Source organism: Silurus aristotelis (genome assembly GCF_946808225.1).
Source record: "Silurus aristotelis genome assembly, chromosome: 10".
Taxonomy (NCBI): Eukaryota; Metazoa; Chordata; class Actinopteri; order Siluriformes; family Siluridae; genus Silurus; species Silurus aristotelis.
This window is the reverse complement of record NC_139583.1, coordinates 3,927,979-3,952,679: the sequence shown is the minus strand read 5'-3', so window position 1 is coordinate 3,952,679 and position 24,701 is coordinate 3,927,979. Positions and strand designations below refer to the sequence as shown.

General features: G+C 39.6%; 2 protein-coding genes across 2 annotated transcripts; both read left to right on the top strand.

Moving 5' to 3' along the window:
- LOC310732681 (extracellular calcium-sensing receptor-like) lies at window positions 1-19,424 on the top strand (the record flags this gene model as incomplete). Its single annotated transcript, XM_083553296.1, has 9 exons — window positions 1-72; window positions 2,141-2,292; window positions 13,090-13,243; window positions 13,987-14,141; window positions 16,348-16,633; window positions 16,866-17,621; window positions 17,706-17,933; window positions 18,243-18,366; window positions 18,511-19,424. The coding sequence occupies 9 exons, from the start codon at window positions 1-3 to the stop codon at window positions 19,422-19,424; spliced, it is 2,841 nt and encodes a 946-aa protein (XP_083409422.1).
- A 1,022-nt stretch (window positions 19,425-20,446) lies between these two features.
- LOC310732680 (extracellular calcium-sensing receptor-like) lies at window positions 20,447-24,617 on the top strand (the record flags this gene model as incomplete). Its single annotated transcript, XM_083553295.1, has 5 exons — window positions 20,447-20,537; window positions 22,929-23,017; window positions 23,109-23,336; window positions 23,422-23,545; window positions 23,704-24,617. 5 exons carry the CDS (start codon window positions 20,447-20,449, stop codon window positions 24,615-24,617), a joined length of 1,446 nt encoding a protein of 481 aa, XP_083409421.1.
- Between the last annotated feature and the right edge of the window lie 84 nt (window positions 24,618-24,701).

The following is a 24,701-nucleotide window of genomic DNA, read 5'->3' as shown; positions in this document are numbered from 1 at the left end:
ATGGCCAGTGCCTTTCTTTACCCTAAAACGGGGTATATCCCTAAGGCGCCCTCAGTCATCCAAGGGATCCAGGCATTCCATTCTCCTCTTTTTCAGGCCCCAGACCAGGAAAAGCTGAACCAGCACAGGACAACTCTGTGAAGGAGGTCAGAGTAACTGCTTATCTGCTATTTCCCTCCGAAGAGACAGCCTTTGTGCGAACAAGCAGACACTAAGCAGGTGGATTATTTATGCAATTTTATCCTCCCACAAGTCCTCTGGTCACCCAATCCATTCGGGGTCGGAGCACACTCGACCCGGAGTGTGACAGCCTCTAAGGCTTGGTCCGCTGGAGTGTCTCTACATGACATCTGCAATGCTGCGGGCTGGTGTAGACAGGTTCTGTAACCTTGACCTCAGTACCACTCCTGGCCCTTCTGTCCTTAGGCCTGTGCCCCCACACACTAGGGATTGGTCAGTCTGGCAGTATTAGACACTCATTCCCAAAGCATTGTTGATCTTGATTTCCTGAAAGGGTACATCTCCAGGTTATGTATGTAACTCTGGTTCCCTAAAGGAATGAAACGTCTCATGCCACACTGGCAGCTTGGTACCTATTTCAGATCCTCACTTAGTATAAGAACCTGGAGTACATTCAGCAGGCCAAACCTCTCAATCCCTTCCAAACATGTAATCACTATTTTTCAATCATTTTCAGTTTACACTGTCTTACTGCACAGACTTTAAAAACTTCAAACCCTGAAACTGCTAAACCAGCTAAAGTTCAAGTCTTCCATACAATTAACCACAGTTCAAACCCAATGATGTGACATGACAATGCTGTGATCTTGTCTGCCTGATGGTAGGAGTTGCTTGGCTTGCCAGAGCCTCCACTGATTCTTTGTGTTTTTTTCACACCCTGCCTGGATAAAGAAACAGGATAAAGAAAAGCTCTTATCCAATAATGTACTGTTTGTCTGCACTACTCACTTTTTAGATAAGAGGAGTGTTGTTCCCATAACATATGGTGATGCAACCCATCAGGAAGAAATGCTGGTGACCTTTTATCACCACTGCTGCAGTATGAGTGGACCATGTAAGATCATCAGTGATTTGAACACAAGATAGTTGAAACCATTGCCTCATTCCCCTGGTTATGGGAGTCTGCCTCCTGTTCTATTTTGATAATTTGATGGATGACTCCTGTGCCTTCTCTCAGTTCATAGTATGGATGACACAGAATTATGAGGTATTCTAGGTTAAAGCACCTGGAAAAGTATACATTCCATTGATCACAGCATGATTTGTAGACCATAAAATATATACCACCTCTTTTTCTTTACACTGAGCTCTCTTTTTCCCCTGTCTACATAATACGGTAATCCCCCGCTTTACCGTGGTTCAAATCTCGTGCTCTTTTAGGGATTTTTATGTTGAAATAACTACCTTTATTGATAAAAATAGAATTATTAATTATGAAATGAAGTAAAATGTTAATACATACTTTATCTACTTTATCTCATTTTTTTCGTTTATCAGGGGCGGTTTTGAAATGTAACCACTGCGATAAACGGATTAAAATTTTTCTAAATAAATTGGAGCATTTATCTCATTTATGCATCCAAGCAGTTGACTGTTTTTTTTTATGCATTTTAATACCAGACAGGCATACAATATAAAAAATATAAAATAGCAATAATTGATTAATTCAATTACAAATGAACTAAAATGTTTAATTTATTCACAGTATATAGTCTAGATGTCAAGTAGGTCTAAGAGCTTAATCACTAGTCAGTAATCATGTGCAAGAAACATAAAAATTCAACATCGGCTAAACTATTTGACAGCACATGTAGGACCAGCAGGCCCAAGCCAACAAAAATGGCTGTATATAATTTACTGTATGTGGTCTTTTATGAATGAATTAAAACAAAAACGACTAAAAACTCACAAGTAGCCTCAGGTCCCATAATGACATCACAAAGCTAGAAAGCTGAACAACCTTTCTGATTTGTCCATAATGTATAGTCATACAGAGAACACACAGAGCATGTCTATAAATATAGGAAGACTTTCTATGTTCAGGACTAACTCTAAAAAGCACTGGTCAGAATCTGTAATGTTTTTCCTTCTACTACTCTCTTCTCTTACCCTGGCAAAGGGAGACAATTGCCATATAATGGAAGACCCAGAATATCCTTTGTTATCTAAAGATGGAGATGTAATAATTGGAGCTGTGTTTTCATTACATCGTGGTACACAGATGCAGTCACTGCAATATACTGAAAAACCTCCACCTTTAATCTGCACTAAGTAAGTTCTAGTTGATACATTAGTCATTTTAAAGAATGTGTAGTTTTCTGCTTAATAATAATCTGAATATCTCCAATATATTACTTTTCAGTTTCAGTACAAGATAATTTAAAATTTCATGATTTTTATGTGTATTTTGTAGATTATCCCTTCTTTTTTTACGGCTTGTTCAGATGATGACTTTTGCAGTTGAAGAAATTAACAGAAGTAACACCTTGCTCCCAAATATCTCAGTTGGTTACAAGATTTATGATGCTTGTCTCTCAAGATTATTATCTATGAAGGCAGCCATAGCTTTTATTAATGGTCAGGACATAACAAATAAGACCTGCCATGAACAAGCAGTGGTACAAGCCATCATAGGGGAGTCAGAGTCTACTGCTAATATAGCACTTACAAAAACTATAGAACCTTTTAAGATTCCAGTGGTAAGTATTAATTATTTGAATCATTCAAATCAAACAAAAAAGTGCAAACTTAAAAGATACATTGCAAATTAATATATATATATATATATATATATATATATATATATATATATATATATATATATATATATATATATATATATATATATATATTTTTTTTTTTTTTTTTTTTTACCTGTCATTCTCTCCTCAGATAAGTTATGCTGCCACATGTGAATGTTTGAGTAATAGAAAGGAGTACCCATATTTCTTCAGGACCATCGCGAGTGACTACTACAAGAGTAGAGCATTGGCATATATGGTCAAACACTTTGGCTGGTCTTGGGTAGGAGCTGTGCACAGTGATAATGACTATGGCAACAATGGAATGACTATTTTTCTGAATGCAGCCAAAGAGGAGGGAATATGTGTTGAGTACACAGAAAAGTTTGATCGAGCAAATCCTGCCAAAATCATCAAAGTGGTTGACATTATTCAGAAAGGCACAGCTAAAGTAATTATATTATTTCTTCCTAATTTTGAGATGAGTATTTTACTAGAACAGCTGATTCTAAAGAATGTCACTGGCTACCAGATGATTGGTGTTGAAGCATGGATTTCTGCTGTTGATCTAGCAACACCAGCAAGTTATAATGTTCTGTCTGGAGCCATTGGATTTGATGTGGGAAAATTGAACATTAGTGGTTTTGCTGATTATGCTGTCAATGGATTTTGGCAAACAGCAGTCCCATGCTTACATACAGAGGGAAACAATTTTCAATCTGGTTTCAACTGCAGCAAATATGAAGAAATGATTCAATATAAAAACTACAGTAAGGATATTTTAGAATTGAGATTTGTAAATAATGTCTACAATGCAGTTCATGCTGTGGCACATTCTCTACACAGTCTGTTAAAATGCACAGAAAATCAGAGTTGTGAGAAAGACAAAACAATACAACCATGGCAGGTAACACAAAGAAGAGAGGAAAAGCAAATATTGTAAATTTTATATTTTCATTATATAAATATGTATTTACTTTTCTATTTAAAGGTTGTGATGTCTCTAAAGAAAGTAAATTTTACCACTAAAGCAGGAGAACAGATTTGGTTTGACAGCACTGGGGCAACAGCTGCAAAGTATGATGTGGTGAACTGGCAACAGGGGTTAAATGGAGAAGTGGAGTTTAAGGTTGTAGGCTATTATGATGCCTCTCTGCCAAATGGACAACAAATTGTTCTAAATACTGAAGATATAGTGTGGGCTGGAGATAAAAGAGAGGTACATACATTGTTTCATGATTTTTAATAACATACAAATATAAATATTATTATTTTTAAACATTTGTTAACTACAATCTATATTTGAATATAAGCATAATGTTCTATATACATGAAACATTCCCAATTAAATTCCCCAAAAATTGCTATAGTGTAGTGTTTCAATGTAAAATGTACATTGCCATTGAGCTGCTTGGTTTTCAGCAGTAAACAAACAATGGCTTAAGAAATTTATGGGTTTTGACAGATTACACAACTGTAAAAACGTAAAGATTTTAGTCATAATATATTGTTTACATTAGAAGCCAAGGTCTGTGTGCAGTAAAAGCTGTTCTCCAGGAACCAGGAAAGCTGCACAGAAAGGAAGGCCTGTCTGCTGTTACGACTGTATACCATGTGCAGAGGGAGAGATCAGTAACCAGACAGGTAACTTCAGCTTTTACAAGATGTTAATAATTCAATGTGTATCATCATATTACTATTTAGCTTACAGTTTCTAAAAACTGGTATTAAAAAAAACATTTATAAGATATTTCCTTCCTAATGATAATAACTATGATTACTTTGCAGATTCCATAAACTGTAAGCAGTGTCCAGGAGATTTTTGGTCTAATGCAAATAGAGATAAATGTGTGTTAAAGGTTGTTGAGTTTCTTTCATTTACAGAGCTCATTAGTATAATAATAATACTCTTTTCTTTATTTGGAGCTTCATTGACTCTGTTAGTAGCTGTTTTATTTCTAAAAGAAAAGGACACTCCAATTGTTAAGGCTAACAACTCTGAGCTGAGCTTCTTGCTGCTCTTCTCACTGACTCTGTGTTTCCTCTGTTCACTTACATTCATTGGACGGCCCTCTGAGTGGTCCTGTATGCTGCGCCACACAGCTTTTGGGATCACATTTGTACTCTGTATCTCCTGTGTTCTGGGGAAAACAGTAGTTGTGTTAATGGCCTTCAGAGCTACACTTCCAGATAGTAATGTCATGAAATGGTTTGGACCTCTACAGCAGAGACTCAGTGTAGTTGCATTTACTCTCATACAGGTCCTTATTTGTATACTTTGGTTAACAATTTCTCCTCCTTTTCCCTACAAGAACATGAACTACTACAAGGAAAAGATTATATTAGAGTGTAACTTGGGCTCACCTATAGGTTTCTGGGCCGTGCTGGGTTATATTGGAGTTCTGGCTTTCTTTTGTTTTGTTTTGGCTTTTCTAGCTAGAAAGCTGCCTGATAATTTTAATGAAGCAAAATTCATCACATTCAGTATACTCATATTCTGTGCAGTGTGGATCACCTTTATTCCAGCTTATGTCAGCTCTCCTGGAAAATTCACTGTAGCTGTGGAGATCTTTGCCATTTTAGCCTCCAGTTTTGCTCTGCTGTTCTGTATATTTACTCCTAAATGTTATATTATTCTGTTTAAACCTGAACTTAACACAAAGAAAAATATGATGGCCAAAATGGCTTCTAAATCCCTTTAAACTTTATTGCTCTAATCTATGCTGATGTTCCTTTTACACACAGTATATCAAATGTAATCAAGTCAATAAAGTTTATATATATCACAAATAATTTGGCTATGGATGAGTACTTAATAAACTTAAAAAAAAAAAAAATAACTGTCTTATTTATGTCTATGAAAAAAATAACAAGAATAACAATAATGTTTATAATCACTATTGAATGATATTTATTTATTTTGATATTTTGACATTAATAATTTATGATATTAATAATACTTTTTAGACATACATTTTATTAAAGAAATAAGTAAATAAAAAATTAATTGCAGAACAATGCTTTAAATCCATTGGGCTTAAGGTTTTTGGACCCACAAAGATATGTGAGGGTAAATTAAAACCCATTAAAGAAGGTACTAAAAGTTCTTATGGTCTGTGAAGACCTGGAAAGGGTGCTGGGTGCTGCCTGACCACAAGCAGCGTCTGATCCCCCACTTCATTGTTCATCTCGGTAGGGGTGAGCTCGTGGGTGAGGAAGGCACATGGGTGTAGCTTGTTGTCAGCCCCTCTTTGGGACAGCACAGCCCCCACCCCAACATCGGAAGCATACACCTTTACCACCAAAGGCAAGCCTGGATCTGGTATATTCAGATTGGGAGTCAAGTTGAACTGTCATTGACTTCCAGGAAGGCCACGTTTGACTTAGGTGTCCACCGGAAGGTAGATTGTTGATGTGGAGACAGAGAAGTGGCGACGAAGCTGAAAATCTAAATGAACTTATAATGAAAGTTTGCAAATCCAAGGAACAATTGTACATGAATGTGTTTGGGGTGGGCTACTCAGCGACAGCTTGCACTTTCCGTGGGTCCATTTGAATGCTGCTTGTGGCTATGATGAATCACAAAACTGAAGGAACATTAAAGTCTCACTTCTTGGGCTTTCCAAACACGTGATCTAAGAGGTGGGTCAGGACTCTGCTGACATGCTCTTCATGCTCCAGAAGGGACCAAAAAAGGTGAAAATGTCATCTATATATATGAAGATGAATGTGTTAAGCATGTCCCGGAGAAGGTTGTTGATCCGTGCGAGGATGACTGCTGGGGAGTTTGTGAGGGTAAGCAGCATTGCCTGATATTCGTAGTCCCATATGGGGATGTTGAAAGCACTCTTCCATGCATCTCGCTGCTTTATGAGTACCAAGTGGTAGACATAACGCAAGTCTAGTTTTGTGAAACTGGAACAGTCTGTTGTCCCCTCATGCTTCAAACAGTCCACATTGGTCCTGTCCCGAAGAAACCCCAGCCCGCCTGCTGCAACGACTACCGCCCTATACCCCTTACCTCAGTAGTGATGAAGTGCTTTGAAAGACTGGTCAGAGACTTCATCACTACCAGACACACTAGATCCTCTACAGTTCGCATACCACCAAAACCGCACCATTGCTCATCTTCTTCACACTACTATGCACCACCTGGACTACAGACAAGGGAATTATGCAAATATGCTGTTTGTGGACTACAGATCAGCGTTTAAAACCATAATTTCCTCCATGCTCACCCCTAAATTGGAGGTCCTAGGACTCACCCTGCCGCTGTGTCATGGATCTCCAACTTCCTGATAGATAGACCACAAGCCGTATGGGTGGGCAAACACACCTCATCCACCCTCACCCTCAACACTGGAGCTCCCCAGGTTTGTGTTCTGAGCACCCTCCTGTACTCACTGTACTCACATGACTGGATATCCACTTTCAACTCAGTCACCATCATCAAGTTTGCTGATGACAATGTTGTGGTGGGCCTGATCTTCAACAACAATGAGACGGCCTGCTTTATTCTTCTTCATCTTTCGGCTTCTCCCCTTAGGGGTCGCCACAGTGGATCATCCGTCTCCATACCCCCCTGTCCTCTACATCTGCCTCTTTCAAACCAACTACCCGCATGTCTTCCGTCACCACATCTATAAACCTCCTCCTGGGCCTTCCTTTTTTCCTTCTTCCTGGTGGCTCCATCCTAAGCATTCTCCTGCCGATATGTACCATATGTCCATGCTCTGCACATGTCCAAACCATCTTAATCTCACCTCCCTCACCTTGTCTCCAAAACATCCTACATGCGATGTACCTCTAATAAACTAACTTTTTAATCCTGTCCATCCTCGTCACTCCCAACGAAAACTTTAACATCTTCAGCTCTGCTACCTCCAGCTCCACCTACTGTCTTTTAGTCAATGCCTCTCTAAACCATACAACATCTAAACTTTCCCTTTTACTCTTGCAGATACCCTTCTATCACAAATCACCCCTGCCACTCTTCTTCACCCACTTCACCCTGCCTGCACATTTTTCTTCTCTTCTCTAACAAATTCTACATTACTTTGCACTGTTGACCCTAGGTACCTGAACTCGTCCACCTTCTCCACCTCTTCTCCCTGCAACTGTACCACTCCACTGCCCTCGCTCTCTTTCACACACATGTACTCTGTCTTACTCCTACTGACTTTCATTCCCCTTCTCTCCAGCGCATACCTCGACCTCTCCAGGCTCTTCTCAACCTGCTCCCTACTCTCACCACTCTGCAACCTGTCATATGCTTTCTCTTAATCCACTAACACACAGTGCAACTCCTTCTGACCTTCTCTATACTTCTCCATCAACATTCTCGAAGCAAATGCTTCTCTCAGCCTGGCTTCCACTACTCTTTCCCATAACTTCATGGTGTGACTGATCTTAATCTACTTAATTCTCTTATAGTTACTGCAGGTCTGCACATTTCCCTTATTCTTAAAGACTGGTAACAGCACACTCCTTATCCATTCCTCAGGCATCCTCTCACCTTCCAAAATCTTGTTGAACAACCTGGTTAAAAACTCTTCTGCATATCTCCTAACATCTCCATGCCTCTACTGGTATGTCATCTAGTCCAACCGACTTTCCACTCTTTATCCTCTTAATTACTGCTCTCGCTTCCTCCTTGCTAATCCTATCCACTTCCTGCTTCACCATCTCCACATCATCCAACGTTCTCACTTTCTCTCATTTTCCTCATTCATCAGCTATTCAAAATACTACCTCCATCTTCTCTACACACTCTCCTCACTAGTCAACACATTTCCATCTCCATCCTTTATTGCTCTAAGTTGCAGGACATGCTTCCCAGGTCGGTTCCTCTGCCTGGAAAATCGGTACAACTCCTTTTCTTATTCTTTAGTGTCTAACTTCACATACAGCTCCTCATATGCCTTTTCCTTGGCTTTCGCCTCATCCCTTTTTACCTGCTGCCGCATCTCTTTGTTCTCCTGCTTACTTTTCGAAACTGCCTACCTACAGGAGATTAAAAACCTAGAAAGATAGTGCCAGGAGAACATTCTTCTCCTGAACGTCAGCAAGACTAAGGAGTTAAAAGTGGACTTCAGCACAAAGCAGGAGCGGTCATCAACTGGACCCCAGTAGAGAGAGTGAACAGTCTCCGGTACCTAGGTGTTCACATCACACAGGACCTGTCTTGGTCCTGCCACATCAACACCCTGGTAAGGAAGGGCCGGCAGCATCTGTATCATCTGAGATGCTTAAGATACTTTCAACTCCCCTTTTAAAACTACAGCAAGGATATTTTAGAATTGAGATATGCAAATAATCTTTATAATGCAGTTTATGCTGTACAGAAAATCAGACAAAAAGACAAACCAATACAACCATGGAAGGTAACACAAAGAAGAGAAGAAAAGCAGGCTCTGTAGATGCATGATATAACAGCGATATACAGTAAATACTTGTTTGCATTTTCTTTTAAAGGTTGTGATGTCTCTAAAAAAGGTAAATTTTACCACTAAAGTAGGTGAACAGATTTGGTTTGACAGCACTGGGGCAACAGCTGCAAAGTATGATGTGGTGAACTGGCAACGAGGGTTGAATGGAGAAGTGGATTTTAAGGTTGTGGGCTATTATGATGCCTCTCTGCCACATGGACAACTGTTTGTCCTAAATAATGAAGATATAGTTTGGGCTGAAGACAAAAGAGGGGTACACACATTGCTAATTCTAAATAAATAAAAAAAATCAAGAATAATTTAAAAGTTGTAGCTATAATATATTGTTCACATTAGAAGCCAAGGTTTGTGTGCAGTGAAAGCTGTCCTCCAGGAACCAGGAAAGCTACACAGAAAGGAAAGCCTGTCTGCTGTTATGATTGTATACCATGTGCAGAGGGAGAGATCAGTAACCAGACAGGTAACTTCAGCATTACCAAGTTTCAAAGACAATTTGCTAATTTTACATTGTGTATCCTCCTATTAATATTTAAGATACAGGTTTTGAAAAATGGCATTAATAAATTAATTGCCAAATAAAGTTTGTTTTCCTTCCCAATAGTAATAATCATTATTATTTTTCAGATTCAAATAACTGTGAGCAGTGTCCAGGAGAATATTGGTCAAACGCTAAAAGAGGTAAATGTGTGGTCAAGGTTATAGAGTTTATTTTATTTACAGAGGTTATGGGGATAATTTTGATACTTTTTTTCATTAGTTGGAGCTGCATTAACTGTGTTAGTAGCCATTTTATTTCTAATGGAAAGAGACACTCCTATTGTAAAGGCCAACAACTCTGAGCTGAGCTTCCTGCTGCTCTTCTCACTGACTCTGTGTTTCCTCTGTTCACTTACTTTCATTGGACGGCCCTCTGAGTGGTCCTGTATGTTGCGCCACACAGCTTCTGGAATCACATTTGTACTCTGTATATCCTGTGTTCTGGGAAAAACAGTGGTTGTGTTAATGGCCTTCAGAGCTACACTTCCAGGCAGCAATGTCATAAAATTATTTGGTCCTCTACAGCAGAGACTCAGTGTAGTTGCATAATTTTAATGAAGCAAAATTCATCACATTCAGTATACTCATATTCTGTGCAGTGTGGATCACCTTTATTCCAGCTTATGTCAGCTCTCCTGGAAAATTCACTGTAGCTGTGGAGATCTTTGCCATTTTAGCCTCCAGTTTTGCTCTGCTGTTTTGTATATTTACACCTAAATGTTATATTATTCTGTTTAGACCGGAACTAAAAAAAAAGAAAAATATGATGGGCAAAGCAGCATCTAAATCTCTTTAAAACAAATCATCGTTCTAAGGTTTGAAAACAAAAATTAAGAATGATTCACTTGGACACACAATGTCAAATATAATCAAATAAAAAAAAAATGTATCTACCTTAAATACCTTAAATCTAATGACATATACATATAGATGAGGAATTAATAAACTTACCACAAAAATTTGTCTTATTTCTGCTTATAAAAGATTATAAAATGTTTAATGTATTTTAATGTAATAGAATGGAATAGCCTTTATTTGTCACATATACATTACAGCAGAGTGAAATTTGTTTTTCGCATATCCCAGCTTGTTCAGAAGCTGGGGTCAGAACACAGGGTCAGCCATGATACGGCTCTAAGGCGCTTAAGAGTGGCAGCTTGGCAATACCAGGGCTTAAACCCAAAACCTTCTGATCAGTAACCCAGCACGTTGACCACTGAGGTCCCACTCCCTTTTACTAACACATTTTATGTTAACTGGAAGCACAAGACGGGACACAAGGAGCAACATGACATAACACTTTACTTCCTGTTTTGTTCACCATACAAATGGGTTCAGGTAACACCACAGCTTCAAAAATCATTTTCTTTAAATAACACCTCCCTGTTAAATAAATCACCTTCTTTTAAATCCCACTATGCAGAATGCAATATATTGTAATAACTCACACATTATTTGTAACCTTATTTCAGAACCTTTCCTTTAAAGGCTCTGGCATGGAAAAACTAGTGTTGGATCTATGATGATCTCAAATGTTGAGCTATTTTATGAGTTGCTGAGTAGCTCCTGGTTCCATATCATCAAATGACTGTATAAGTTCATACAAAGAATATTTCTCACTATCTTACATTCCGGTGCTCATGTTAGTTCTCACTCTCCTGTGTTTTGTATTGTTTTAAGTATTATTAAATAATATAATTATAATAAACCCCGAGCACCGAGGTCGGTGGCTGAGATAAGCAGACTGGGACAACGAGGTGTGGGTTTGTTGGGAGCTTCTGCCTAAAGCAAGAAAGAGAGAGCAAGCAATGAAAAAGAGCCAGAAATTCTCTGTCTCACTGTCTTTACAGCATCCTATTATCTGCTTTTCTTTAGTCAAAAACAGTAAGGAGCTGCTGCTCTCAATATCTATCTCCAGCTGTGTCATCTTGCCACCCCACCCTCCTGCCATGTGCCCCAGATATCTCCACAACACTGGTGCTGAATCGGCACTGTCCTTAAGCACCCTGTCAACAGTTGCATTTGAGTGCCTGATCTTTTTGTATGTGGTTAAGTGGCCTGTCATCATAGAACTTCCCCTTTGCTCCAAACCTACTGTCAGTGAATTTTGGGCCCAGAATCTATGCCTTCAAAAGAGGGCATTGACCTCTCTTAAAAGCATTGAGAGAGAGAGGGCATTGATCTTGCCATGACTGACCCTGAATCAGTGTTGGACCTGGAATGAGAATTCCTGTAGTCCGCTGGAGAGGGATGTGGTCTGTTGCCAGTATATATTTTGTACCTGCTAGGTAATAATGCAGCTCTTCCACTGCCCACCTAATGCCCAGGATTCTTGTTCCACCGGGGCATACCTTTTGTTTGGCCAGTGTCAGTTTTCGGGTGACAAACATGTTCACTCCCTCAAAGATTTGTGAGAGACCAGCACCCATCCTTAATTCTGGGTTTCTTTGCACCTGTGGAGGGGTAAGTATTCACTTTAGGGATTGGAATGCCTGTTTTGTTGTCTTTGTCCACCAGACTTGTTCGGGCTGTCCCTTCTTCATGAGATCTAAACAGAGGGGAAGCTAGAGAGGAGAAATTAGAGACAAACCATCTGCAGTATCCTGCCAACCCCAAGAAAACATGTATCTGGTGTTAGGACTTTGAACAAGGGTACTTTGAACAAACCCACTTCGATTTGTTTTTCTTGCATTTTCTGCAAGACCCTGCCAATGTGGTATGTCAGGAACTATGCCCCAGTCAGTCAGTACACAAGTGGTACTTCCATGTGCTTGCCGTTAGCCAAGCCTTCATGAGTTACTCCATAACCTTTCTAAGGTAATGTAGGTGGTCCTAGATCTGCAACAGGGTGTAGCCCCGGCTCCAGGTGTACCAGACGTTGAGCGAATGATACCACTAAGTCAAGTCAAGTCAAGTCAAGTTTATTTGTATAGCGCTTTTCACAACAGACATTGTCTCAAAGCAGCTTTACAGAAAACAACAGTGAAGGGGAATGGTGTGCGTTTGTCCCTGATGAGCAAGCCGTGGCGACAGTGGCAAGGAAAAACTCCCTTAGATGATATGAGGAAGAAACCTTGAGAGGAACCAGACTCAAAGGGGAACCCATCCTCATATGGGTGACCTGGCAGCCTGGAAAGCTCTGCCAGACATGTTTCAATGGGTCCTGCGTACTGTAGACAGAGGCTACACGATTTAGTTCAGGTCTCATCCACCCAGGGAATAGCGGCTCCACCCTCATGTGGTGGAGCAGATTTGGGAGAGATTTGGCAGGGCTCAATTAGACCTGTTTGTTACTCAAGAGATGTCGAACTGTCCCATTTGTTTCTCCCTTACTCCTTCAGCCCCTCTTGGGGCTGGACTTCATGGCTCAGAGGTGGCGGAGGCTACCGTTACACTTTTCCCCCCGTTGTGCTGCTTCTGGGAGTTCTGAAAAAGAGTTTGCCTGTATGGAGTCCATCTCCTCCTGGTGGCCCAACGGTGGCTGGGCAGACCATGGTTCGTGGACCTGGTTTCCCTTCTTGAGCATCCTCCTGGAAGACTTCTCTTAGGAGGGATCTCCTCTCTCAAGCAGGGGCACAAAAGCTTACCCCCACCCAGAGTTGTGGAGGCTGTGGCTGTGAGCCCTAAGGGGGTACAGCTCTGAGATTCCGGTCTCTCAACTGAGGTGGTAGAGACAATTTTCCAATCCAGAGCTCTATTAGAGCTCAACGAGGAGATCGTATGCCGCAAATGGCATCTGTTCAGTGGATGGTGTGATACGCACAGTTTTGATCCAGTTAACTACCCAGTTGGTTTAGTGCTGCAATTCCTTTAGGAACAGTTCGCCAAAGGGTGTCCGCCATTTCGGAATATTAGGCCTCCATGTAGGGGAAATCACTGGGCAGTGACGTGTTTTTTCAGCTGCAGCCGGAGGCTGAAGCCCCCGGTACGACCAAGAGTGCCTGCATGGGACTTAGCCATCGTGTTTGAGGATCTATCTGAGGCCCCCTTCGAGCCGTTGGCCGAGGCATCTTGGAGGTACCTTACAGCCAAGACCCTTTCAGTGGCCCCCTCTTTTCTGGAGTTTACTCCAGGCATGGCCAGTGCTTTTTTTTTTACCCTAGAATGGGGTATATCCCTAAGGTGCCCTCGGTCATCCCAGGGTTCCAGGCATTCTATCCTCCTCTTTTTCAGGCCCCAGAACAGGAAAAGCTGAACTGGCTGTGTCCGGTGTGAGCGCTGAACACTTACGTCCACAGGACGACTCCGTGAAGAAAGATGGAGTAGCTGCTTATCTGCTATGGCCCTCCGAGGAGAGGCCTTTGTGCGAACAAGCAGACACTAAGCAGGTGGATTATCCTCCTATGAGTCCTCTGGTCACCCACTCCATTCTGGGTCAGATCACACTTGACCGGTGTGACAGCCTCTAAGGCTTGGTGGAGTGTCTCTACATGACATCTGCAACGCTGTGGGCTGATTCAGACAGGTTATGTAACCTTGACCTCAGTACCACTCCTGACCCTTATGTCCTGAGGCATAGCTGTGGCCCCACACACTAGGGATTGGTAAGTCTAGCGGTATTAGACACTCATTCCTAAAGCATTGTTGATGCAGCTTGATTCTCTGAAAAGGGTACATCTCCAGGTTATGAATGTAACACTGTTTCCCTAAGGGGAACGAGACATCTCTATGCCACACTACCAGCATTCCAGTAAAACCAGCACTACCTTCTGAGAGGGCACAATTCATGTGCTTTTATGCTTCGAAGTCATGATGTCAGTGACAAAGCGCTTTCCATTGGACTAATTATGCAGCATCTCGTTCCCTCTGGAAATCATGGTTACATACATAATCTGAAGAACATTGCTTTCATCTGTGCATCATCAGCCCTATTGCATTTATTAGCATAGTGTGAGGTACAGAGAAATGCTCGCCGTCAAGCAGGTGTTTGAGGAATGAAGCCACTGGCACGAGAGGGCTTGGTACCTATTTCCTCACTTACTATAAGAACCTGGAGTACATCCAGCAGACCAAACCTCTTAACCCCTGCCAAGCATGTGATCCCTATTCTTTGTTCACTTTCAGTTTACACTGTCTTACTGCACAGACTTTAAGAGCTTAAACCCTGAAACTGCTAAACCTGCTAAAGTTCAAGTCTTCCATAAAGTTAACCACAGTTCCAACCCAATAATGTGACATGACAATGCTGTGATCTTATCCAATAATGTGCTGGCTGTTCGCACTACTCACTTTGTAGTTGAGGGGAGTGTTGTTCCCATATCATATGGTGATGCAGCCCATCAGAAAGAAATGCTGGCGAGCTTTTATCCCCACTGCTGCAGTATGAGTGCGCCATGTAAGATCATCAGTGATTTGAACACAATTTCACACAAGTAAAATAGCATTTTTTATTTTTTTTTCATTTATCAGTCGAGGTTTTGGAATGTAACCACCGTGAGAAACGAAGGATTACTGTATATGTAAGTTTAAAGTCTGAAATGGCTACGGATATACATTCCCTTATCTCTTACTGGTAAGAAAGCTGCATTTTAAGCTTACAAAGTTTGTTGTACAGAGAATGAGCATTTCAAACATAAAAGACAGTGTAAATACATTTAAATTTACAAAATAAATTGGAGCATTTATCTTATTTATACAACCAAGCAGTTAGAGCTAAAGGTTTTTCTTAAAGACGTAGCAGTACTACATTTCGAACAGTAGTCCAGCATTATAACCACTGAGAAACCATTGCCCTAAACTAAGTATGACTGATTTTTTTATTGCAATCAATAAAAATATACCAGACAGGCATACAAAATAAAAAAATAAAAAATATGAATAATTAATTGATTCAATTACAAATTAAGTTTAAACAAAGAATAAAATGCTTAATTTATTTACAGGATATAGTCTAGATGTCAAGGAGGTCTAAGAGCTTAATCAATCACACCACTAGTAAGTAATCATGTACAAGAAACATAAAAATTCAACATTGGCTAAACTATTTGACAGCACGTGTAGGACCAGCAGGCCCAAGCTAACAAAAATGGCTGTATATAATTTACTGTATGTGGTCTTTGATGAATTAATTTAAACAAAAACAACTTAAAACCCACAGGTAGCTTTAGGTCCCATAATGACATCACAAAGCTACAAAGCTGAACAACCTTTCTGATTTGTCCATAATGTATAGTCATACAAAGAACACACAGAGCATGTATATAAATATGGAAAGACTGTCTATGTTCAGGACTAACTCTAAAAAGCACTGGTCAGGATCTGTAATGTTTTTCCTTCTACTACTCTCTTCTCTTACCCTGGCAAAGGGAGACAATTGCCATATCATGAAAGACCCAGAATATCCTTTGTTATCTAAAGATGGAGATGTAATAATTGGAGCTGTGTTTTCATTACATCGTGGTACACAGATGCAGTCACTGCAATATACTGAAAAACCTCCACCTTTAATCTGCACTAAGTAAGTTCTAGTTGATACATTAGTCATTTTGAAGAATGCGTAGTTTTCTGCATTATAAGAATTGGAATATTTCCATTATATTACTTTTCAGATTCAGTACAAGATAATTTAAAATTTCATGATTTTTATGTGTGTTTTGTAGATTATCCCTTCTTCATTTACGGCTTGTTCAGATTATGACTTTTGCAGTTGAGGAAATTAACAGAAGTAACACCTTGCTCCCAAATATCTCAGTTGGTTACAAGATTTATGATGCTTGTCTCTCAAGATTATTATCTATGAAGGCAGCCATAGCTTTTATTAATGGTCAGGACATAACAAATAAGACCTGCCATGAACAAGCAGTGGTACAAGCCATCATAGGGGAGGCAGAGTCTACTGCTAATATAGCACTTACAAAAACTACAGAACCTTTTAAGATTCCAGTGGTAAGTATTAATTATTTGAATCTTTCGAATCAAACAAAAAAAGTGCAAACTCAAAAGATACATTGCAAATTATATATATATATATATATATATATATATATATATATATATATATATATATATATATATATATATATATATATATATATAATTATTATTATTATTATTATTATTATTATTATGAATATTTTATTTATTTATTTATTTTTTTAACCTGTCATTCTCTCCTCAGCTAAGTTATGCTGCCACATGTGAATGTTTGAGTAATAGAAAGGAGTACCCATATTTCTTCAGGACCATCGCGAGTGACTACTACCAGAGTAGAGCATTGGCATATATGGTCAAGCACTTTGGCTGGTCTTGGGTAGGAGCTGTGCACAGTGACAATGACTATGGAAACAGTGGAATAACTATTTTTCTGAATGCAGCCAAAGAGGAGGGAATATGTGTTGAGTACACAGAAAAGTTTGATCGAGCAAATCCTGCCAAAATCATCAAAGTGGTTGACATTATTCAGAAAGGCACAGCTAAAGTAATTATTCTATTTCTTCCTAATTTTGAGATTAGCATTTTATTAGAACAGCTGATTCTAAAGAATGTCACTGGCTACCAGATGATTGGTGTTGAAGGATGGATTTCTGCTGCTGCTCTAGCAACACCAGCAAGTTATAATGTTCTGGCTGGAGCCATTGGATTTGATGTGGGAAAATTGAACATTGGTGGTTTTGCTGATTATGCTGTCAATGGATTTTGGCAAACAGCAGTCCCATGCTTACATACAGAGGGAAACAATTTTCAAACTGAAATCAACTGCAGCAAATATGAAGAAATGATTCAATATAAAAACTACAGTAAGGATATTTTAGAATTGAGATTTGTAAATAATCTTTACAATGCAGTTTATGCTGTGGCACATTCTCTACACAGTCTGTTAAAATGCACAGAATATCAGAGTTGTGAAAAAGATAAACCAATACAACCATGGCAGGTAACACAAAGAAGAGAAGAAAAGCAAATATTGTAAATTTTATATTGTCGTTATATGAATATGTTTTTACTTTTCTATTTAAAGGTTGTGATGTCTCTAAAAAAGGTAAATTTTACCACTAAAGTAGGAGAACAGATTTGGTTTGACAGCACTGGGGCAACAGCTGCAAAGTATGATGTGGTGAACTGGCAACGAGGGTTCAGTGGAGAAGTGGAGTTTAAGGTTGTAGGCTATTATGATGCCTCTCTGCCACATGGACAACAAATTGTTCTAAATACTGAAGATATAGTGTGGGCTGGAGACAAAAGAGAGGTACATACATTGTTTCATGATTTTAATAACATACAAATATGATAAAAAAAAAAAAAAAAAAAAAAAAACATTTGTTAACTACAATCTATATTTGAATATAAGCATAATGTTCTATATTCATTAAACATTCCCAATTAAATTCCCCAAAAATTGCTATAGTGTAGTGTTTCATTGTAAAATGTACATTGCCATTGAGCTGCTTGGATTTTAGCAGTAAACAAACAATGGCTTAAGAACTTCATGGGTTTTGACAGATTACACAAATGTAAAAACGTAAAGGTTTTAGTCATAATATATTGTTCACATTAGAAGCCAAGGTCTGTGTGCAGTAAAAGCTGTTCTCCAGGAACCAGGAAAGCTGCACAGAAAGGAAGGCCTGTCTGCTGTTACGACTGTATACCATGTGCAGAGGGAGAGATCAGTAACCACACAGGTAACTTCAGCTTTTACAAGTTGTTAATAATTCAATGTGTATCATCATATTACTATTTAGCTTACAGTTTCTAAAAACTGGTATTAAAAAATACAATTATAAGATATTTCCTTCCTAATGATAATAACTATGATTACTTTGCAGATTCCATAAACTGTAAGCAGTGTCCAGGAGATTTTTGGTCTAATGCAAATAGAGATAAATGTGTGTTAAAAGTTGTTGAGTTTCTTTCATTTACAGAGCTCATTAGTATAATAATAATTCTCTTTTCTTTATTTGGAGCTTCATTGACTCTGTTAGTAGCTGTTTTATTTCTAAAAGAAAAGGACACTCCTATAGTTAAGGCTAACAACTCTGAGCTGAGCTTCTTGCTGCTTTTCTCACTCACTCTGTGTTTTCTCTGTTCACTTACTTTCATTGGACGGCCCTCTGAGTGGTCTTGTATGTTGCGCCACACAGCTTTTGGGATCACATTTGTCCTCTGTATCTCCTGTGTTCTGGGGAAAACAGTAGTGGTGTTAATGGCCTTCAAAGCTACACTTCCAGGTAGTAATGTCATGAAATGGTTTGGGCCTCTACAGCAGAGACTCAGTGTACTTGCTTTCACTCTCATACAGGTCTTTATTTGTGTACTTTGGTTAACAATTTCTCCTCCTTTTCCCTACAAGAATGTGAACTACTACAAGGAAAAGATCATATTAGAATGTAACTTGGGCTCAGCTATAGGTTTCTGGGCAGTTCTGGGTTATATTGGAGTTCTGGCTTTCTTGTGTTTTGTTTTGGCTTTTCTAGCTAGAAAGCTGCCAGATAATTTTAATGAAGCAAAATTCATCACATTCAGTATACTCATATTCTGTGCAGTGTGGATCACCTTTATTCCAGCTTATGTCAGCTCTCCTGGAAAATTCACTGTAGCTGTGGAGATCTTTGCCATTTTGGCCTCCAGTTTTGCTCTACTGTTCTGTATATTTACTCCTAAATGTTATATTATTCTTTTTAAACCTGAACTTAACACCAAGAAAAATATGATGGGCAAAATGGCTTCTAAATCCCTTTAAACTGTATTGCTCTAATCTATTTATTATTTTTGCTGATGTTACTTTTACACACATTATATCAAATGTAATCAAGTCAATAATGTTTAGATATATATAAAATGTAATCACAAATAATTTGGCTATGGATGAGTACTGAATAAACTTAAAAAAAAAAAAATAACTGTCTTATTTATCTTTATGAAAAAAATAACAAGAATAACAATAATGTTTATAATCACTATTAAATGATATTTATTCATTTAGATATTTTGACATAATTTATGATATTAATAATAATTTTTAGACATACATTTTATTAAAGAAAAATGTAAATAAAAAATTAATTGCAGAACAATGCTTAAAATCCATTGGGCTTAAGGTTTTTGGACCCACAAAGATATGTGAGGGTAAATTAAAACCCATCAAAGAAGGTACTAAAATTTCTTTTGGTCTGTGAAGACCTAGAAAGGGTGCTGGGTGCTGCCTGACCACAAGCAGCGTCTGATCCCCCACTTCATTGTTCATCTCGGTAGGGGTGAGCTCGTGGGTGAGGAAGGCACATGGGTGTAGCTTGTTGTCAGCCCCTCTTTGGGACAGCACAGCCCCCACCCCAACATCGGAAGCATACACCTTTACCACCAAAGGCAAGCCTGGATCTGGTATATTTAGATTGGGAGTCAAGTTGAACTGTTATTGACTTCCAGGAAGGCCACGTTTGCCTTGGGTGTCCACCGGAAGGTAGATTGTTGAGGTGGGGACAGAGAAGCGGCGATGAAGCTGAAATTCTTAATGAACTTATAATGAAAGTTTGCAAATCCAAGGAACTATTCTACATTAATGTGTTTGGGGTGGGCTACTCAGCGACAGCTTGCACTTTCCATGGGTCCATTTGAATGCTGCTTGTGGCTATGATGAATCAGAAAACTAAAGGAACATTTAACTCTCACTTCATGGGCTTTCCAAACACGTGATTATCTAAGAGGTGGGTCAGGACTCTCCTGACATAGTCTTCATGCTCCAGAAGGGACCATGAAAAGATGAAAATGTCATCTATATATGAAGATGAATGTGTAAAACATGTCCCGGAGAATGTTGTTGATCCGTGCGAGGATGACTGCTGGAAAGTTTGTGAGGGTAAGCAGCATTGCCTGATATTCGTAGTCCCATATGGGGATGTTGAAAGCACTCTTCCATGCATCTCGCTGCTTTATGAGTACCAAGTGGTAGACATAACGCAAGTCTAGTTTCGTGAAACTGGAACAGTCTGTTGTCCCCTCATGCTTCAAACAGTCCACATTGGTCCTGTCCCGAAGAAACCCCAGCCCGCCTGCTGCAACGACTACCGCCCTATACCCCTTACCTCAGTAGTGATGAAGTGCTTTGAAAGACTGGTCAGAGACTTCATCACTACCACACACACTAGATCCTCTACAGTTCGCATACCACCAGAACCGCACCATTGCTCATCTTCTTCACACTACTATGCACCACCTGGACTACAGACAAGGGAATTATGCAAATAAGCTGTTTGTGGACTACAGATCAGCGTTCAAAACCATAATTTCCTCCACGCTCACCCCTAAATTAAAGGTCCTAGGACTCACCCTGCCGCTGTGTCATGGATCTCCAACTTCCTGATAGACAAACCACAAGACGTACGGGTGGGCAAACACACCTCATCCACCCTCACCCTCAACACTGGAGCTCCCCAGGGTTGTGTTCTGAGCACCCTCCTGTACTCACTGTACTCACATGACTGGATATCCACTTTCAACTCAATCACCATCATCAAGTTTGCTGATGACACTGTTGTGGTGGGCCTGATCTTCAACAACAATGAGACGGCCTGCCTCATTCTTCTTCATCTTTCGGCTTCTCCCTTTAGGGGTCGCCACAGTGGATCATCCGTCTCCATACCCCCCTGTCCTCTACAAACCAAATACCCACATGTCTTCCTTCACCACATCTATAAACCTCCTCCTTGGCCTTCCTTTTTTCCTTCTTCCTGGTGGCTCCATCCTCAGCATTTTCCTGCCAATATGTACCATATGTCCATGCTCTGCACATGTCCAAACCATCTTAATCTCACCTCCCTCACCTTGTCTCCAAAACATCCTACATGCGATGTACCTCTAATAAACTAACTTTTTAATCCTGTCCATCCTCGTCACTCCCAACGAAAACTTTAACATCTTCGGCTCTGCTACCTCCAGCTCCACCTACTGTCTTTTAGTCAATGCCTCTCTAAACCATACAACATCTAAACTTTCCCTTTTACTCTTGCAGATACCCTTCTATCATAATTCACCCCTGCCACTCTTCTTCACTCACTTCACCCTGCCTGCACATTTTTCTTCTCTTCTCTAACAAATTCTACATTACTTTGCACTGTTGACCCTAGGTACCTGAACTCGTCCACCTTCTCCACCTCTTCTCCCTGCAACTGTACCACTGCACTGCCCTCGCTCTCTTTCACACACATGTACTCTTTCTTACTCCTACTGACTTTCATTCCCCTTCTCTCCAGCACATACCTCGACCTCTTCAGGCTCTTCTCAACCTGCTCCCTACTCTCACCACTCTGCACCCTGTCATATGCTTTCTCTAAATCCAGTTGCATTGCACACACAATGCAACTCCTTCTGACCTTCTCTATACTTCTCTATCAACATTCTCGAAGCAAATGCTTCTCTCAGCCTGGCTTCCACTACTCTTTCCCATAACTTCATGGTGTGACTGATCTTAATCTACTTAATTCCCTTGTAGTTACTGCAGGTCTGCACATTTCCCTTATTCTTAAAGACTGGTACCAGCACACTCCTTATCCATTCCTTAGGCATCCTCTCACCTTCCAAAATCTTGTTGAACAACCTGGTTAAAAACTCTACTGCATATCTCCTAAATATTCTCTCATTTTGCTCATTCATCAGCTATTCAAAATACTCCCTCCATCTTCTCTACACACTCTCCTCACTAGTCAACACATTTCCATCTCCATCCTTTATTGCTCTAACTTGCAGCACATGCTTCCCAGGTCGGTTCCTCTGCCTGGAAAATCGGTACAACTCCTTTTCTTATTCTTTAGTGTCTAACTTCACATACAGCTCCTCATATGACTTTTCCTTGGCTTTCGCCTCATCCCTTTTCACCTGCTGCCGCATCTCTTTGTTCTCCTGCTTACTTTTCGAAACTGCTTACCTACAGGAGATTAAAAACCTAGAGAGATAGTGCCAGGAAAACATTCTTCTCCTGAACATCAGCAAGACTAAGGAGTTAAAAGCGGACTTCAGCACAAAGCAGGAGCGGTCATCAACCGGACCCCAGTAGAGAGAGTGAACAGTTTCCGGTACCTAAGTGTTTACATCACACAGGACCTGTCTTGGTCCTGCCACATCAACACCCTGGTAAGGAAGGGCCGGCAGCATCTGTACCATCTGAGATGCTTAAGATACTTTAAACTCCCCTTTAAAAACTACAGCAAGGATATTTTAGAATTGAGATTTGTAAATAATCTTTATAATGCAGTTTATGCTGTGGCACATTCTCTACACAGTCTGTTGAAATGCACAGAAAATCAGAGTTGTGAAAAAGACAAACCAATACAACCATGGCAGGTAACACAAAGAAGAGAAGAAAAGCAGGCTCTGTAGATGCATGATATGACAGCGATATACAGTAAATACTTGTTTGCATTTTCTTTTAAAGGTTGTGATGTCTCTAAAAAAGGTCAATTTTACCACTAAACTAGGTGAACAGATTTGGTTTGACAGCACTGGGGCAACAGCTGCAAAGTATGATGTGGTGAACTGGCAACAAGGGTTGAATGGAGAAGTGGAGTTTAAGGTTGTGGGCTATTATGATGCCTCTCTGCCACATGGACAACAGTTTGTTCTAAATACTGAAGATATAGTGTGGGCTGGAGAGAAAAGTGAGATACATACATTGCTAATTCTAAATAAATAAAAAAAAAATCAAGAATAATTAAAAAGTTGTAGCTATAATATATTGTTCACATTAGAAGCCAAGGTCTGTGTGCAGTGAAAGCTGTCCTCCAGGAACCAGGAAAGCTGCACAGAAAGGAAGGCCTGTCTGCTGTTATGATTGTATACCATGTGCAGAAGGAGAGATCAGTAACCAGACAGGTAATTTCAGCATCACCAAGTTTCAAAGACAATTTGATAATTGTACATTGTGTATCCTCCTTTTTTTCCTCCATTTTTTGAAAAATGGCATTAATAAATAAATTGCCAAATAATGTTTGTTTTCCTTCCCAATAGTAATAATCATTATTATTTTTCAGATTCAAATAACTGTAAGCAGTGTCCAGCTGAATATTGGTCAAATGCTAAAAGAGATAAATGTGTGGTGAAGGTTATAGAGTTTCTTTTATTTACAGAGGTTATGGGGATAATTTTGATACTTTTTTCATTAGTTGGAGCTGCATTAACTGTGTTAGTAGCCATTTTATTTCTAATGGAAAGAGACACTCCTATTGTAAAAGCCAACAACTCTGAGCTGAGCTTCCTGCTGCTCTTCTCACTGACTCTGTGTTTCCTCTGTTCACTTACTTTCATTGGACGGCCCTCTGAGTGGTCCTGTATGTTGCGCCACACAGCTTCTGGAATCACATTTGTACTCTGTATATCCTGTGTTCTGGGGAAAACAGTGGTTGTTTTAGTGGCCTTCAGAGCTACACATCCAGGTAGTAATGACATGAAATGGTTTGGGCCTCTACAACAGAGACTCAGTGTAGTTGCATTAACTCTCATACAGGTCCTTATTAGTGTCCTTTGGTTAACAATTTCTCCTCCTTACCCCTACATGAACATGAATTACTACAAGGAAAAGAATATATTAGAATGTAACTTGGGCTCACCTATAGGTTTCTGGGCCGTGCTGTGTTATATTGGAGTTCTGGCTTTTTTATGCTTTGTTTTGGCTTTTCTAGCTAGAAAGCTGCCTGATAATTTTAATGAAGCGAAATTCATTACATTCAGTATACTCATATTCTGTGCAGTGTGGATCACCTTTATTCCAGCTTATGTCAGCTCTCCTGGAAAATTCACTGTAGCTGTGGAGACCTTTGCCATTTTAGCCTCCAGTTTTGCTCTACTGTTTTGTATATTTACACCTAAATGTTATATTATTCTGTTTGGACTGGAACTAAATAAAAAGAAAAATATGATGGGCAAAACAGCATCTAAATCTCTTTAAAACAAATCATCATTCTGAAATTTGAAAACAAAAATTAAGAATGATTCATTTGGACACACAATGTCAAATATAATCAAATAAAAT